The following is a 13,850-nucleotide window of genomic DNA, read 5'->3' as shown; positions in this document are numbered from 1 at the left end:
TTCTAAAATATTATTTATAACTAAGTTTCCACATTATAAAATTAACTTCAGGATTTGAAGTTTTGTCTAACACAAGCAAGCCCTGTATAAAACAGTATAATAACCTCAAAAGACTGAGCGGAGAGCTTTAGTAAATGTTAATATAAATCAACAGTGGTTTTATGTAAAAGAACCTATATTCCAGCTCTCAAGAGGTTCAGATTTAATTAACTCATCTCTAAGATACACAAGAAATATCATCACTTATTCAGTAAAAATATAATAAATTCAGTAAATTGACCAGACTCTGGTTAACTTATGACAAAGAATTTCTTCATTATTTTTTAAACTTTATTTCAACTTTCCATTTAAAAAAAAAAAAATTCTTTTAAAGAAATGTCAAATCAAATGTGGGGGCGGACACAGAGAGAAAACCTACATGAAAACAGCTAAAACTAAATGCTACATGTACAAAAAAATAAAGATCATAAAAGCAGAGAGTACTTCTGAATTTGCTTGCCTGTAAGTATATCTGTTAAAAAATGAATTTTCAAGAAATCATTAGAAGTAAAATATTAATCGGGTTATGTATGATTCCAGAAATGTAAACAAACATTTCTGTTTGTTACAAGCTAACAAAAAAACACCCAAGAAAAAAGTTTATTTCTTCTCCAAGCATGCAGTGCCTGGTACAGCATTCTATAAATATTTGTTGAATGAATGAACAAACGAGGCCTATGACAAAAGAAAAAAGATACATATAAAACACAGTCTGGTTCATAATACTTCAATCTAAGCTGTCTGTAGCAAGATAACTCTATTTTGGAGATGAGAGACAGGAGGCCAGACTAGTGAAACTGACACCATGAATGTCATCTCAGAAGGTTAATCAAGTGTTGAAGTTTGCTTAGATAAGCTACAACTAGAAAAGCCACTAACACCATTACAGCATGTAATTACAGGACGGCTCCAACTTACCTCACACAACATTCTACTGCACGAAACCAATGAGGCATTTCATCATGTAGAGTACACAACTGAAGGCAAGACAGAAAAACCTTCTCGGCATCACTGTACCAGCCTGCGTCTGAAAGAAAGCCACCTGAAGGACAAGAGAAACCAAAGTCTTCAGACAACAATCACCCGAGAGCTGAACGACATGCTTACTGTGAACGCTGCCTAAAACGGAAAAATCCTCTGTGTTTATCAGTCCAAAACAAAGACACCAACTATGAAATTTTAAAAAAACTTTCAAACAAACTAGCGGCATTAGATCCAAGTTGACACCCTGAAGAAGGAATCAAGAGTTTTAACCCTCTAAAAATATTCCACTAAGAGCTGACATTTTCCAGTTAATTAGCCACTATATTTAGTGATTCTCCTAACATTTTCATCATGCAGGGTTAATGTTAACTTTTCAATCAAATAAACTTCATCTTCTTACAATAAAGCACATTACAGAAGACACACAGATTAAAAGAAACAGTAGTGCTAGATCATCTCAGTTTGTTTTTTTTTTTTTTTAGCAAAAAATTAAATTGCTGTCCTTCAACAGTCCTAATGCACTGAGCATCTGAGCATCACTTCCTTAGAATACTGTCCATCTTTTTTGAGGCTCATGACCCCCTCCTAGTGGTTTAATACATTTTCTGATAGTGCCAACTAGTCTTAATAGTGTCAACAGGAGCTGGGTTGAAGAAAAAATATTTTGCTCAGTCTGGTGTTTTATGCTTAATTGTGTGTAAAGAAACACATATTTTAAATGGGGAGAAGTGTGCCTTAGAATACTTCTTTCCCTAAATATGATTATTATTATTTTAGGGTGATCACTAAATGACTGGATTAATGAAATTATAATCATATTAAGCAATCTCCTACTCATCCTCTTAACATACTGTGCATTGTGCTGGTTATCAGGCTATCATGTTTTTCAGCTTCAAACCAACCCTTCTAGGCTGTTAGATGACACGGGGCTGGGACTCTATTATCACATTTCTCCTCTGCCAGCTGGTTCCCTGGTAGTCTCTACCAAAGGCGGTATTAGAGAGAAGGCTGCAAGACTGCAGGAGTAAGAAACACTCCCCAGTACCTTCCGGTTTCTGTCAGAAAGGGCTCTGCTGACAGTGCCCAAAAATAATGCTTCTTTACTCCGGCCGTGCAATTCATCTCTGTAAGTCAATTCCAGTTGCAGATTTCTAACACTTACAGATCTAGATTCACAGTATCCCATCAAAGAACTAGTCATTGAGATGCCCCTCCTAGAGGTCAAGATTCAAGACCCACAGGCCCTCTTCTCAGAACTCAGGCACCCGTACCAGTGGAGCAGGATCCCAGCTTTGCAATAACCGTGCAGCTTGTGGGATCTTAAGTTTAAAAACCTTTGAATTGTATACTCTGACTGGGTAAACTGCATGGCCTATGAAGTACATCTTAATAAAGCTGCAATTTTAAAAAAGTATACATCACAAAGACTTCTGATATGAAGTTTTTTCACTGTTTCAGTAATTTTAGGATTGAGACTGATAATATAGTTGCTCAATCTGGCTCCTTACAAAGGGCAGATTGGTATGAGTGTAGAGATAACAGAAGATCTCAGTGAATATTAGCCTTCCTGCCTTTTGTCTTCCTTGATACTAAATATCTCCCACATAGACTTTTACATGACCATCTAGGACTAAATGAATGTCAATATTAACATTCATCAAGATCACAAACACTCTACGATTAACAGACATTCTTAAGTCATAATTCTTTGTTGCAATTTATAGTCCATGGGACTATCAAAGGATAAATGCTGAAAATTATTTTTGGAAAAGAATGGTGAGTTCCTCCAGCAAACTGTCTATGATCACTACAAAAATTTTTCTCTAATATTAAAGGAAATGACCATGAAAACTTGTTGGTGAAGAATATTTGTGGACGTGCGAGAGAGAGAGAGAGACACACACATTAATGTGAGAAGTTAAAAATGAACGGCAGACATATGTAAAACAGATGACCAGGGCAAGTTTGCCTACGACAACCCAGAGGGATAGGGTGGGGAGGGAGGAGGGAAGGAGATTCAGGATGGGGAGACGACACATGTATACCTGTGGCAGATTCATGTTGATGTATGGCAAAAACCATCACAATATTGCAAAGCAATTATCCTCCAATTAAAATAAATAAATAATTTTTTTTAAAAGAATGGTAGAATGTGATGATGGAACAGTGCTGTATCCCAATGGTAATGGTGGTTATATGAATACTTACATGAAATCAACTGCATAGAAAAAGCACACATGACAACTCAAAAATCAAACACTCCAGTTAAAAATGGGCAGAGGACCTGAATAGACATTTTTCCAAAAAAGACTTACAGATGACCAACAGATACATGATAAGATGCTTAACATCACTAATTATCAGGGAAATGCATATCAAAACTACAATGAGATATCACCTCCTACCTGTCAGGATGGTTTTTGCCACAAAACAACAATTAACAAGTATTCATGAGAATGACCCTCCTGCACTGTTTGTAGGATTGTAAATTGGCACAGCTACTATGGAAAACAGTATGAAGGTTGCTAAAAAAATAACAAATAGGACTGCCACATGATCCAGCAGTCTCACTTCTTAGTATTTACCCAAAAAAAGGCAAAAACACTAATTCAAAAAGATACATGCACCCCAATGTTCACTGCAGTATTATTTATAATAGCCAAGATATGGAAGCAACCTAAATATCCATCAATAGATGAATGGATAAAAAAGGTATGAGGTACATTTATACACACATAGAGTACTACCCAATCACAATTTTTTAAAAAAGGAGAAATCTTGCAACAACATAGATAAATATAAAGGGTATCACGCTAAATGAAATAAATCAGAGAAATAAAAATATCATATTATCTCACTTATATGTAGAATCTAAAACCAAAACAAAATGAAAATAAGAGTCATAAATACACCAACCAAAGAGCTGGTTGCCAGAGAAAGGAGTTGGGGATCGGGTGAAATAGGTGAAGGGGATTAAGAGGTATGAACCTCCAGTTAGAAAATAAGCCATAGGAATGTAATATACATCCTAAGAAACATGGTCAATATTATTGCAATAACTTTGTATGGAGACTATACTTGTCACGCAATCATTTCATAATGTATACAAATTCCAAATCATTGTGCAGTATGCCGGAAACCAACATAATATTGTAGGTCAACTACATTTAAATTAAACACACACAAATGAGTATATATAAAAATCAATGAATGTTAAATATTGGATTGGTCAGAAAGTTCCTTTGAGTATTTCTGTAAGATGCTAATGGAAAAACTTGAACAAACATTTTGGTTGACCTAATAGGTTTGTTGTCTAGGTAAAACTATTAAACGAGTATCAATTTCCTGGTTTTGATACTGTCAGTGAATCCACAATCATTTCAAAATAAATTAAAAAAGGGTAGCAATAACTTCAATAATAAGTGCCTGAAACATATTTACCTATGTAAATAATTTATAAAAGTCATATTAATATGTTATGCAAAAGTTAAACAATATTTTTCTGTACGTGTAGCATAAAAATCTTCTTAGAATCCTTTTCCATTTATGTTTTCAATATTCTTGAATATTCCCATGAGGAATGCAGATTTACCCTCATTTTAGAGATGGGAAAACTCAGGTCCCAAAAGAACTTTGTCCCATGTCACAGCTGTGAAAGAGGCTGGTGGCAGTTTGACACAGTGGGAAGGTTAAGTGGTATGGAATCACAAACCCACAGGGTTCTAAACTTAGCTCCATTACTATGTGACTTGAGCAAGTTACTCAACTTTTCTGAGTCTATTTCCACATTTGCAAAATGCTATTAATACCATTACATCACTGGAATTTCATGAGGATTTTTTTGAAAGATAGTATTTAAATGCACAAAATTAATGTTCAATGTATCACACCTGGTTCTTCTGATGTCTTTCTCATAACCTCCTTTTGTTGACTTTGGGAATGTACTGGGAGAATCCTTTAAAGCCAGCAGGTTTAATTCTGAGTCATGTCACAGGACAAAACACTCCCCTATTTAACCATTACCTACCTAAGACAAAGCCAACCTGAATGGCTTTCTCTTTTACTGCAGCATCTGATTCTGCTATGTAAGAGCACCGTCTACTGAATGAGTAGGCTAAGACTGAAGCAACTTTCACACCATGATCCATCAAAGCCTGGAAACAATGATGAAGCAAATGTCTGAAAGAGAAGGGAAAGGTCATTATTGTTACTATAAAGGTAACATATTTTGTCCTTTTAGAAAACACTTACTTGCCTTTTTGAAGTAATAATACCATTAATTTCAAAGATGGGATAAGATAAAAAGCAGCTTTTTGCCTGTTATGATGCCATAATAATTCAGTTAGCCTAATATTTTTTACTTAGTGGATCCACTGATTCTGTATGTGTACACTGATGACCATGAAGGATAAAATGAACTTCTAACATCAATTTTAAAAACCAAATTATCTTGTAGTTCAACAATGACCCAATTTAAAAATGGGCACTAGATTTGAATAGAGATTTCTCCAAAGAAAATACACAAATGGCCATTAAACATAAGAAAAGATGCTCAATATCAAGTCATTAAAGAAATGCAAATCAACTCACAAATGAGATACCACTTCACACCATCTAAGATGGCTATAATAATACTTTTTAAAAAAGTGATAGCAAGGATATGGAAAAATTTGAACCTTCATACATGGGTGCGTGTATGTGTGCTAAGTCATGTCAGCTGTGTCCGACTCTTGCGACCCTATGGACTGTAGCCCACCAGGCTCCTCTGTCCATGGGATTCTCCAGACAAGAATACTGGAGTGGGTTGCCATGCCCTTCTCCAGGGGATCTTCCCAACCCAGGGATCAAACTTGGTTTTCTTGCATTGGCAGGTGGGTTCTTTACCACTAGCGCCACCTGGGAAGCCCTCATACACGGTAGTAGGGACATAAAATGGTGCAGCTGCTGTGGAAAACAATTTAGGGGTTACTCAACCTAGTTACATATGCATACAAGAGAACATTATGTCCACACAAAATATTGTCCATGAGCACTCAAAGCAGCATTATTCGTAATAGCCAAAAAGTAGAAACAACCCAAATGTTTATCAACAGATGACTAAATAACCAAAACACTGTATACCCATATGATGGAAAATTATTCATAAAAAGGAACAAAGTACTGAAACAACAACCACGAATGAATCTTGAAAACATTATAAGTAAAATTCAGTCACAAAAAAGCATATATTGTATGATTCCATTTATATGAAATGTCTAGAATACATACATCCAGAGACAGAAAGTAGATTATGGGTAGGCCAGGGACTAGGGGTAAGGGGAAACAAAGAGTGACTGTTAATGGGTACCAGGTTTCTTTCTGGAATGATCAAAATGTTCCAGAATTAGACAGTGGTGATAGCTGCAAAAACTTGTGAAAAGACTAAAAACCACTGAATTGTACAATTCAAAATAGTGAGTTTATGGTATATGAATCATCTCAATAAAAAAACTGTTTTAAACAAAAATGTAAATAACCAAGTCACTGCTTTGGATAAAGGGGAGGAAAAGTCAAACTACATGCTTTTAGTTTCACAAATACATTAAACACTTACCAAGGGATTTGGACTTGGTGAAAGATAACCTGAGAGACGAAAGAGAGGCAGTCCACTAAATTTTTACAATGGCCATCTTTAGAACTGCATAGAGAAATTCCAATCCCAATAAATTTTTAGGAAAGTCTTCCTATAGCCTTCTTGTCCCAAAATGAAGTTCTCATCTGTTATTTTTCTACAGATTAATCTTAATCAACTAAGCAAGAAATTTCTCTTAGGCTAAGTACACAGGCCTTATTCCAAAGGCATCCCGAACAGTGAAATCATGTGATTTACTTGTTGATTACTGTATCATCCCTTTCCAAAATACAAACTCCCTGAGGAAGAGACCTTGAGGAACTTACTCACTGCTGTAACCCCAATATCTAAAACAGTACCTGACACATACAGGGATTCTAACAAGTATTTACTTAATTTGCTGAACAAAGGAAACAACTCGCCAATGTTCATACTAGAGATTATAGAGTATCTTGTAAAACTATATTCTTATTTTCCTAGAAATGTAGGTTAGGAAAAAGAAATGGCACTTAAATTTAGGGAAGAATAACAGCAAGAACAATCAAAGGCCACCTACACCTACAAATAACTCTTACCACATAATAGCCAGAACATGGAAGATGAATTCATTCTTTGTTTTTTGAACACAGAAAGCAAGGGTGGTACTGATGGTTTCAAAACAAAATGAATACACTTAAGACTGCTGCTGCTGCTGCTGCTGCTAGTCACTTCAGTCGTGTCCGACTCTGTGTGACCCCATAGACGGAAGCCCACTAGGCTCCCCCGTCCCTGGGATTCTCCAGGCAAGAACACTGGAGTGGGTTGCCATTTCCTTCTCCAATGTGTAAAAGTGAAAAGTGAAAGTGAAGTCGCTCAGTCATGTCCGACCCTTAGCGACCCCACGGACTGCAGCCTACCAGGCTCCTCCATCCATGGGATTTTCTAGGCAACAGTACTGGAGTGGCTTGCCATTGCCTTCTCCGACACTTAAGACTACTGAATCGCAAACTTAAAAAATGATCACAATGGTAACATTTATAGTTTACCACAGTTGTTACAAAATGAATGTACCTTTTATCCAAAGCTCTCAATACTTTACCAAAAACTTCCAATTCACAAAATTCACTGCCCAGTTGACACAAGCGTCCCTGTTGGTATAGCTGAAATTAAAAACAAACAAAAAATAGATCATTGAATAAAATTTAATGCCAATTTCTACTTTAATGATACTTATGAATATAATTTCACAGACTTAATATTTCATGAATTATGAATACTGCTCAAAGTTACAATTACACAGTAATATCAGAAAAGATGCTTATGCTAAGAGAAATGTAATGCCAAATTAACAAATCTCTGTAATTCATATAAAACATTTTAACAGTCACATAAAACAGCTAGATATTAATATTTATAAAAGAGTGTCTGGTAAATGCTAAGTAACAAAAAGTGCTATATATTGTAATTATCTATTAAACATTAAAAGTTATAGTCAAGAAACTTAAATTAACTTTTTTCCTTAAAATTGGATAAAGTAAAATTATCAAAATAATAGCAAAGATAATGTCCAAAAGCCAGAACTAGGCACTATGCCCCATTAAGGGCTCTTCAGACCACAAGAATCTCTGATCAGTACTGGGCATGAAATTTCACAAGCAGACTAACAGTACATCATGTCTGAAGCAATCCAGTATGGCACGATTTCTAATCATGTCACTCATTCATTCCTTTTGCCTGACTTTCTAAAACTTTCATTTAAAACAGTATTTAAATAAATGTATTAAATGTTTATCCCAAATAACACATACACACAGTTAAACTACTGCCCCTCTTTCCCGTGCCTCAACTTCACCATATGTTACTCAATTTATATTTTCTGTACAGCGCCTTATGGAAGGCAGAGATTTTGCTCTATCAACTCACTTTTTACATTATAAGCACTTAACACTTATCTCATTTGACAAAAACATGGGTTTCAGAAAGAGGACATGCTCTGAATTCATTTGCCAAATAGGCTAGTTAACTTTGCGCAAGGAAAACATACTACAAACTCAACCAGCAAACTTGGGGATACATCACTAGTAATGATGGGGGTGGAGAGTACGTGTGTGTTGGCGAGGGGATGTATAGGGGGTGTGTTTTAGTCACTCAGTTGTGTCTGACTCTTTGCAACTCTATAGATAGGGGCCTGCCAGGCTCCCCCATCCATGGGATATTCCAGGCAAGAATACTGGAGTCAGTTGCCATTCCCTTCTCCAGGGGATCTTTCCGACCCAGGGATCAAACCCTGGTCTCCTGCCTTGCAGGCAGACGCTTTATTGTCTGAGCCACCAGGGAAGACTAGTCATGATGGGGGCCAGGTCATATTAGGTAGATATAGGACTACCATGCAACAATGACCACTTCGCAGGGACTTCCCTGGTGGTCCAGTGGTTGGAATCCTCCTTCCAATGCTGGGGGTGAGGTTGGAACCCTCGTCAGGGAACTAAGATCCAATATGCCGCGGCAACTAAGCCCGCACCACGGCTACTGAGCCTGCATGCTCCAGAGCCCATGCTTCCCAGGAGAAGGCCCTGTGAGACAGCCAAGACTCAACACAGCACACATCCCTCCCCCACCCCGAAGACTTCTGTGAACCATCCGCGATGACTGCTGGGGGGAGAGGGAAAGAACTGCCTACCACAGGCTCAGGAAGGGGAGGCAGGAATGTTATCTTCACACAGTGGTTGGATACTCACATTAACCATAAACTTTCATAAGGAAAGATTGGCTATTTTTGGAGATGATTACGTTTTCTGTGGTAAAAATAAATAATAAAAGAGCTTCTGGGAATGCATATGATAAAATTCACTAAGATCGCATACATCTTCACTATCAACCAACAAAGGAAAAAGTCAGGAAAAATAAAGCTGAGAATTTATAATCAAACCCCTATTTTGGGACTTACCAGTATGATAAATTCCTGATTTGGGACAGAAAAATAAATGCAGTTAACAAAATGCATACATACACGTACTTCAAAAAGAGTTTAGGACCAAAAAAACCTTAGTTTCTTATCAAAATAACCCATTAGTAAACTTAATGCTTAGAATTGCTTTTGTAAAATATAAAAAATGAAAGTTATACCACTTTATTGCCTGTATTCACTAGTCAAATAGAACAATTAAACTATATGTTCTATAACTCATAATAGCCCTTTAATACTGAAAATTTCCTAACAAATGGGGTTTGAAGGAAAGCTGTAAGCTTAGTTACCATTTTAAATACATTAAAAGTATGCTTATTAATAAACACAAGCTTTTTTTTTAATCTCTCAGCAGTTCACTTTTTCTAGCTACAAATGGGTCCACATTTAAATTTGGGGTAAAGAATAGTGATTTAACTGCTTCAAATCATCCAGTCATCTTTTCATGCACAGCAGCTATACTTCAGCTAAAAAAAAACAAAACACCTTATCAAACTTCTCCCCCAAAATGCAAATTTATACATTATATGAACAGAACTTTTGAATACCAATACAAAATAAACAGCATTTACTGTGCCAGGTACTGTTCTAATCACTTTTCCTAAGCAACTCATTCTGTCCTTCCACAGATAAGGAAACTGAGGCATATAAAGTTAAAATAACTTGCTCAAAATCATACAGTTAAGAAGAAGCAGGGTGACAATTTGGCTCCAGGCAGTCTGTCCTTACATCCGTGTTCTTCATAACTTACACTATAATACTTTTCAAAGGTATTATATCAGGAAGTAAGAAAGAGTATAAAACAAGCAATTTAAAACATTTTTATAGAAATAATAGAAGATTAATTCCTTCATAGATTCATGTATCTTATAGAGTAGAGTTTAGAAGAAAGAAAACTGAGGCTCTAGGTTCTTTGATGATTCTTACATCAGATTTTTTAAAATTTGACTTTTTTTAGTTCATTATTACGTAATATTTTAATATTAAATTCTGCACCCACTGAGTAAGGAAATTATTAAAGGACTAGCAACTACTTTCAGCTATTGATACCTTAAAGAAAATAAGAAAGAACAAGTTTATTTTTTAGAAGTATGTAAACTATCTCCCAACAGATTCGAAAACAGACAATAAAAATACAACTAAAAAAATACTGTACAAGTATGAAGATAGACCAATCAATGGAACAAAATGCAGAGTTCAAAAGCAGATCTTAGTATACATAAAAACTTAACATTTGATAAATGGAGTATTTAAAAATAATTAAAAGAAAAAATTAGTTAATAAAGATGCATGAAAATGAAGAAACAAAGTAAGGTACCTCCTGATAGAACAAAAATAAATCCCAGTCTTATCAAAGTTCTAAATATTAATATTAAACAATTAAGTAATATCCATGTTAACAGTTACCTTGTAACACTGCCCTTCTAAAAGCATTATATATGCTGGAGAGGGTGTGGAGAGAAGGGAACCCTCTTACACTGTTGGTGGGAATACAAACTAGTACAGCCACTATGGAGAACAGTGTGGAGATTCCTCAAAAAACTGGAAATAGAACTGCCATATGATCCAGCAATCGCACTCCTGGGCATACACACCGAGGAAACCAGAATTGAAAGAGACACATGTACTCCAATGTTCATCACAGCACTGTTTATAATAGCCAGGACATGGAAGCAACCTAGATGTCCATCTGCAGACGAATGGATAAGAAAGCTGTGGTACTTATACACAATGGAGTATTACTCAGCCATTAAAAAGGTTTGAATCAGTTCTAATGAGGTGGATGAAACTGGAGCCCATTATACAGAGTGAAGTAAGCCAGAAAGAAAAACACCAATACAGTATACTAATGCATATATATGGAATTTAGAAAGATGCAAATGATAACCCTGTATACAAGACAGCAAAAGAGATACAGATGTATAGAACAGTCTTTGGGACTCTGTGGGAGAGGGTGAGGGTGGGATGATTTAGGAGAATGGCATTGAAACATGTTGTCATATGTGAAACGAATCACCAGTTCAGGGTCGATGCATGTTACAGGATGCTCGGGGCTGGTGTGTGGGGATGACCCAGAGGGAGGATAAAGGGAGGAGGGAGGTGGGAGGGAGGTTCAGGAGGGGGAACTCATGTACACCCGGGGAGGATTCATGTCAAATGTATGGCAAAACCAACCAATATAATATTGTAAAATAATTAGCCTCCAATAAAAAATAAATAACAAAAAAAAAATAAAATCATTATATACTACAGGCAAAATCATAAAGGAAGAAGAGATATGTGGTTTCATAAACACCAAAAATGTCCATGAGTATAAAATACTGTAAACAAAAATTAAAAATATAACAAAAGTAAAATATTAGGAACATACCTGTGTAGGATTTAACATCTTGAATACATAAAGAAGTGAATGAAACTCCTGGTGATGTTTCAGAAGCAAGGGCTTTCAGACACTAAACATTTTTTCTATTAAAAACTGAAGGCACCTACTGCAAAGGTAATGCAAGACAGCCTCAAACCCAGAGAACTCTTTGGAAGATAAAGATGGAGATGAAAGCCTTCCTTTGCCCAAGATATTCTGAAATGACATACCTGCTTTCTCAGCCAATCCAAAACTACCAGGCTGAGTGAACAGTTTAGTGTTAGTATCAAATTAGCAAACAAAATAATCTAGGCTAATTCCCAACAACAAAAACTTCAGAAAGGTTTAGAAAAAGACATAAAAGAAACAGCCCAAAACTATGGTCTAAGAATAACTATGAAGTCACAAACACACCCACCCACACATGCTCTATGAAGCTCATGTACCTCACTCATGTTTGGAGCAGTTACCCCTCTCCTTCAGTCACTGAAGAACTGCTGACATTGCGCTTATGGTAGAAGCACCAAGCGGAACGAAAATAAAGAGAGGCAGGATGCAACAGTCCAATAATCCCTGAGCATCTATGGTACAGGATTTACACTTTACATCTTTTATCGGATTACTCCAAATGTTTCATAAAACTAGTCTTTTCATCAAACCAGTCAATCCTAAAGGAAATCAGTCCTGAATATTCATTGGAAGGGCTGATGCTGAAGCTCCAATACTTTGGCCACCTGATGCTAAGACCTGACTCACTGGAAAAGACCCTGATGCTGGGAAAGACTGAAGGCAAGAGAAGGGGATGACAGAGGATGAAATGGTTGGATGGCATCACCAACTCAATGAACACGAGTTTGAGCAAGCTCCGGGATTGGTGGACTGGGAAGCCTGGCATGCTGCAGTCCATGGGGTTGCAAAGAGTCAGACATGACTGAGCGACTGAACTGAACTGAGTCTTTCCATTACCATTCTTGTTCTCCTCTAATCAATGTCCACATAGCAGGCAGAATGAACTTTTGAAAAAGTGAATCATTTCACGTCATTACTGTTTAAAAGCATGCACCTTCAATGTGTACGTAATCCAAAATTGTTAATGTGGTCCAGGAGTCTAAAAGTCATCTAACTCCTACTAGCTTTCAAACCTCATATTTCACCATTCTTTCTCCCTGATCCCCTACACATTTCTGCCACACTAAACTTCCTTTAGTTCTATTCCACCTCCTGACTTTTTGTACACAAACCTGCTGCTAAACAGGAAACACTGATGCCATTATTCTTTATTTGGTTAATTTGTAACCATCCTATTGGTCTCAGCTAACACCCCACTTTTTCAGAGACCTTCCCTTGACTCCCCAAACTCTGTTCCCTGTCATACTTGCTCATAACATGTATTTTTCTCCACAGGTGCACCAAGGCATGCATGCACACATTCTTTTAAGTGAAAATTTGTTAAACATGTCATTCCATTACACTCTACACTCTGACCACTTTCACCACTATATTCTCAATGCCCAACACAATGCCTAGGAATAGACATATATTCAATATTATCTGAATGCAAAATACAAACCGGTAGCAATCTGCTCTGGGTAGAACTCAGAACCTTAGAGGAAACAAACTAACAAAAAAATTAAAAACATACTCTCTACATCTGGAGCCTATCACTTAGAGAATCAAGTATTCAATATTGCTCCGTTCCGTTCAGTCACTCAGTCGTGTCCGACTCTTTGCGACCCCATGGACTGTAGCCTACCAGGCTTCTCCACCCATGGGATTCTCCAGGCAAGAATACTGGAGTGGGTTACCATTTCCTTCTCCAGGGGATCTTCCCAACCCAGGGATCGAACCCGGGTCTCCCACATCGGAGGCAGACGCTTTAACCTCTGAGCCACCAGGGAAGCCCAATACTG

At 36.8% G+C, this 13,850-nt stretch overlaps 1 protein-coding gene across 1 annotated transcript in view; it reads right to left on the bottom strand.

Annotated features, from left to right (window-relative positions):
- APPBP2 (amyloid beta precursor protein binding protein 2) overlaps positions 1–13,850 on the bottom strand; it is a 62,110-nt gene that overhangs the window by 34,800 nt on the left and 13,460 nt on the right. The window contains exons 2-4 of the mRNA XM_055400226.2: positions 7,685–7,773; positions 5,051–5,202; positions 958–1,081 (exon numbers count right to left, since the gene is read on the bottom strand). Of these exons, the coding sequence (XP_055256201.1) occupies positions 958–1,081; positions 5,051–5,202; positions 7,685–7,773 (365 nt within the window). The remainder of the gene's footprint in view (positions 1–957; positions 1,082–5,050; positions 5,203–7,684; positions 7,774–13,850) is intronic.

Source organism: Moschus berezovskii, chromosome 20, assembly GCF_049115385.1.
Source record: "Moschus berezovskii isolate FMDL1 chromosome 20, NW_MosBer_1.0, whole genome shotgun sequence".
In the NCBI taxonomy this organism is placed as follows: domain Eukaryota; kingdom Metazoa; phylum Chordata; class Mammalia; order Artiodactyla; family Moschidae; genus Moschus; species Moschus berezovskii.
This window is presented reverse-complemented; position numbering and strand designations above follow the sequence as displayed.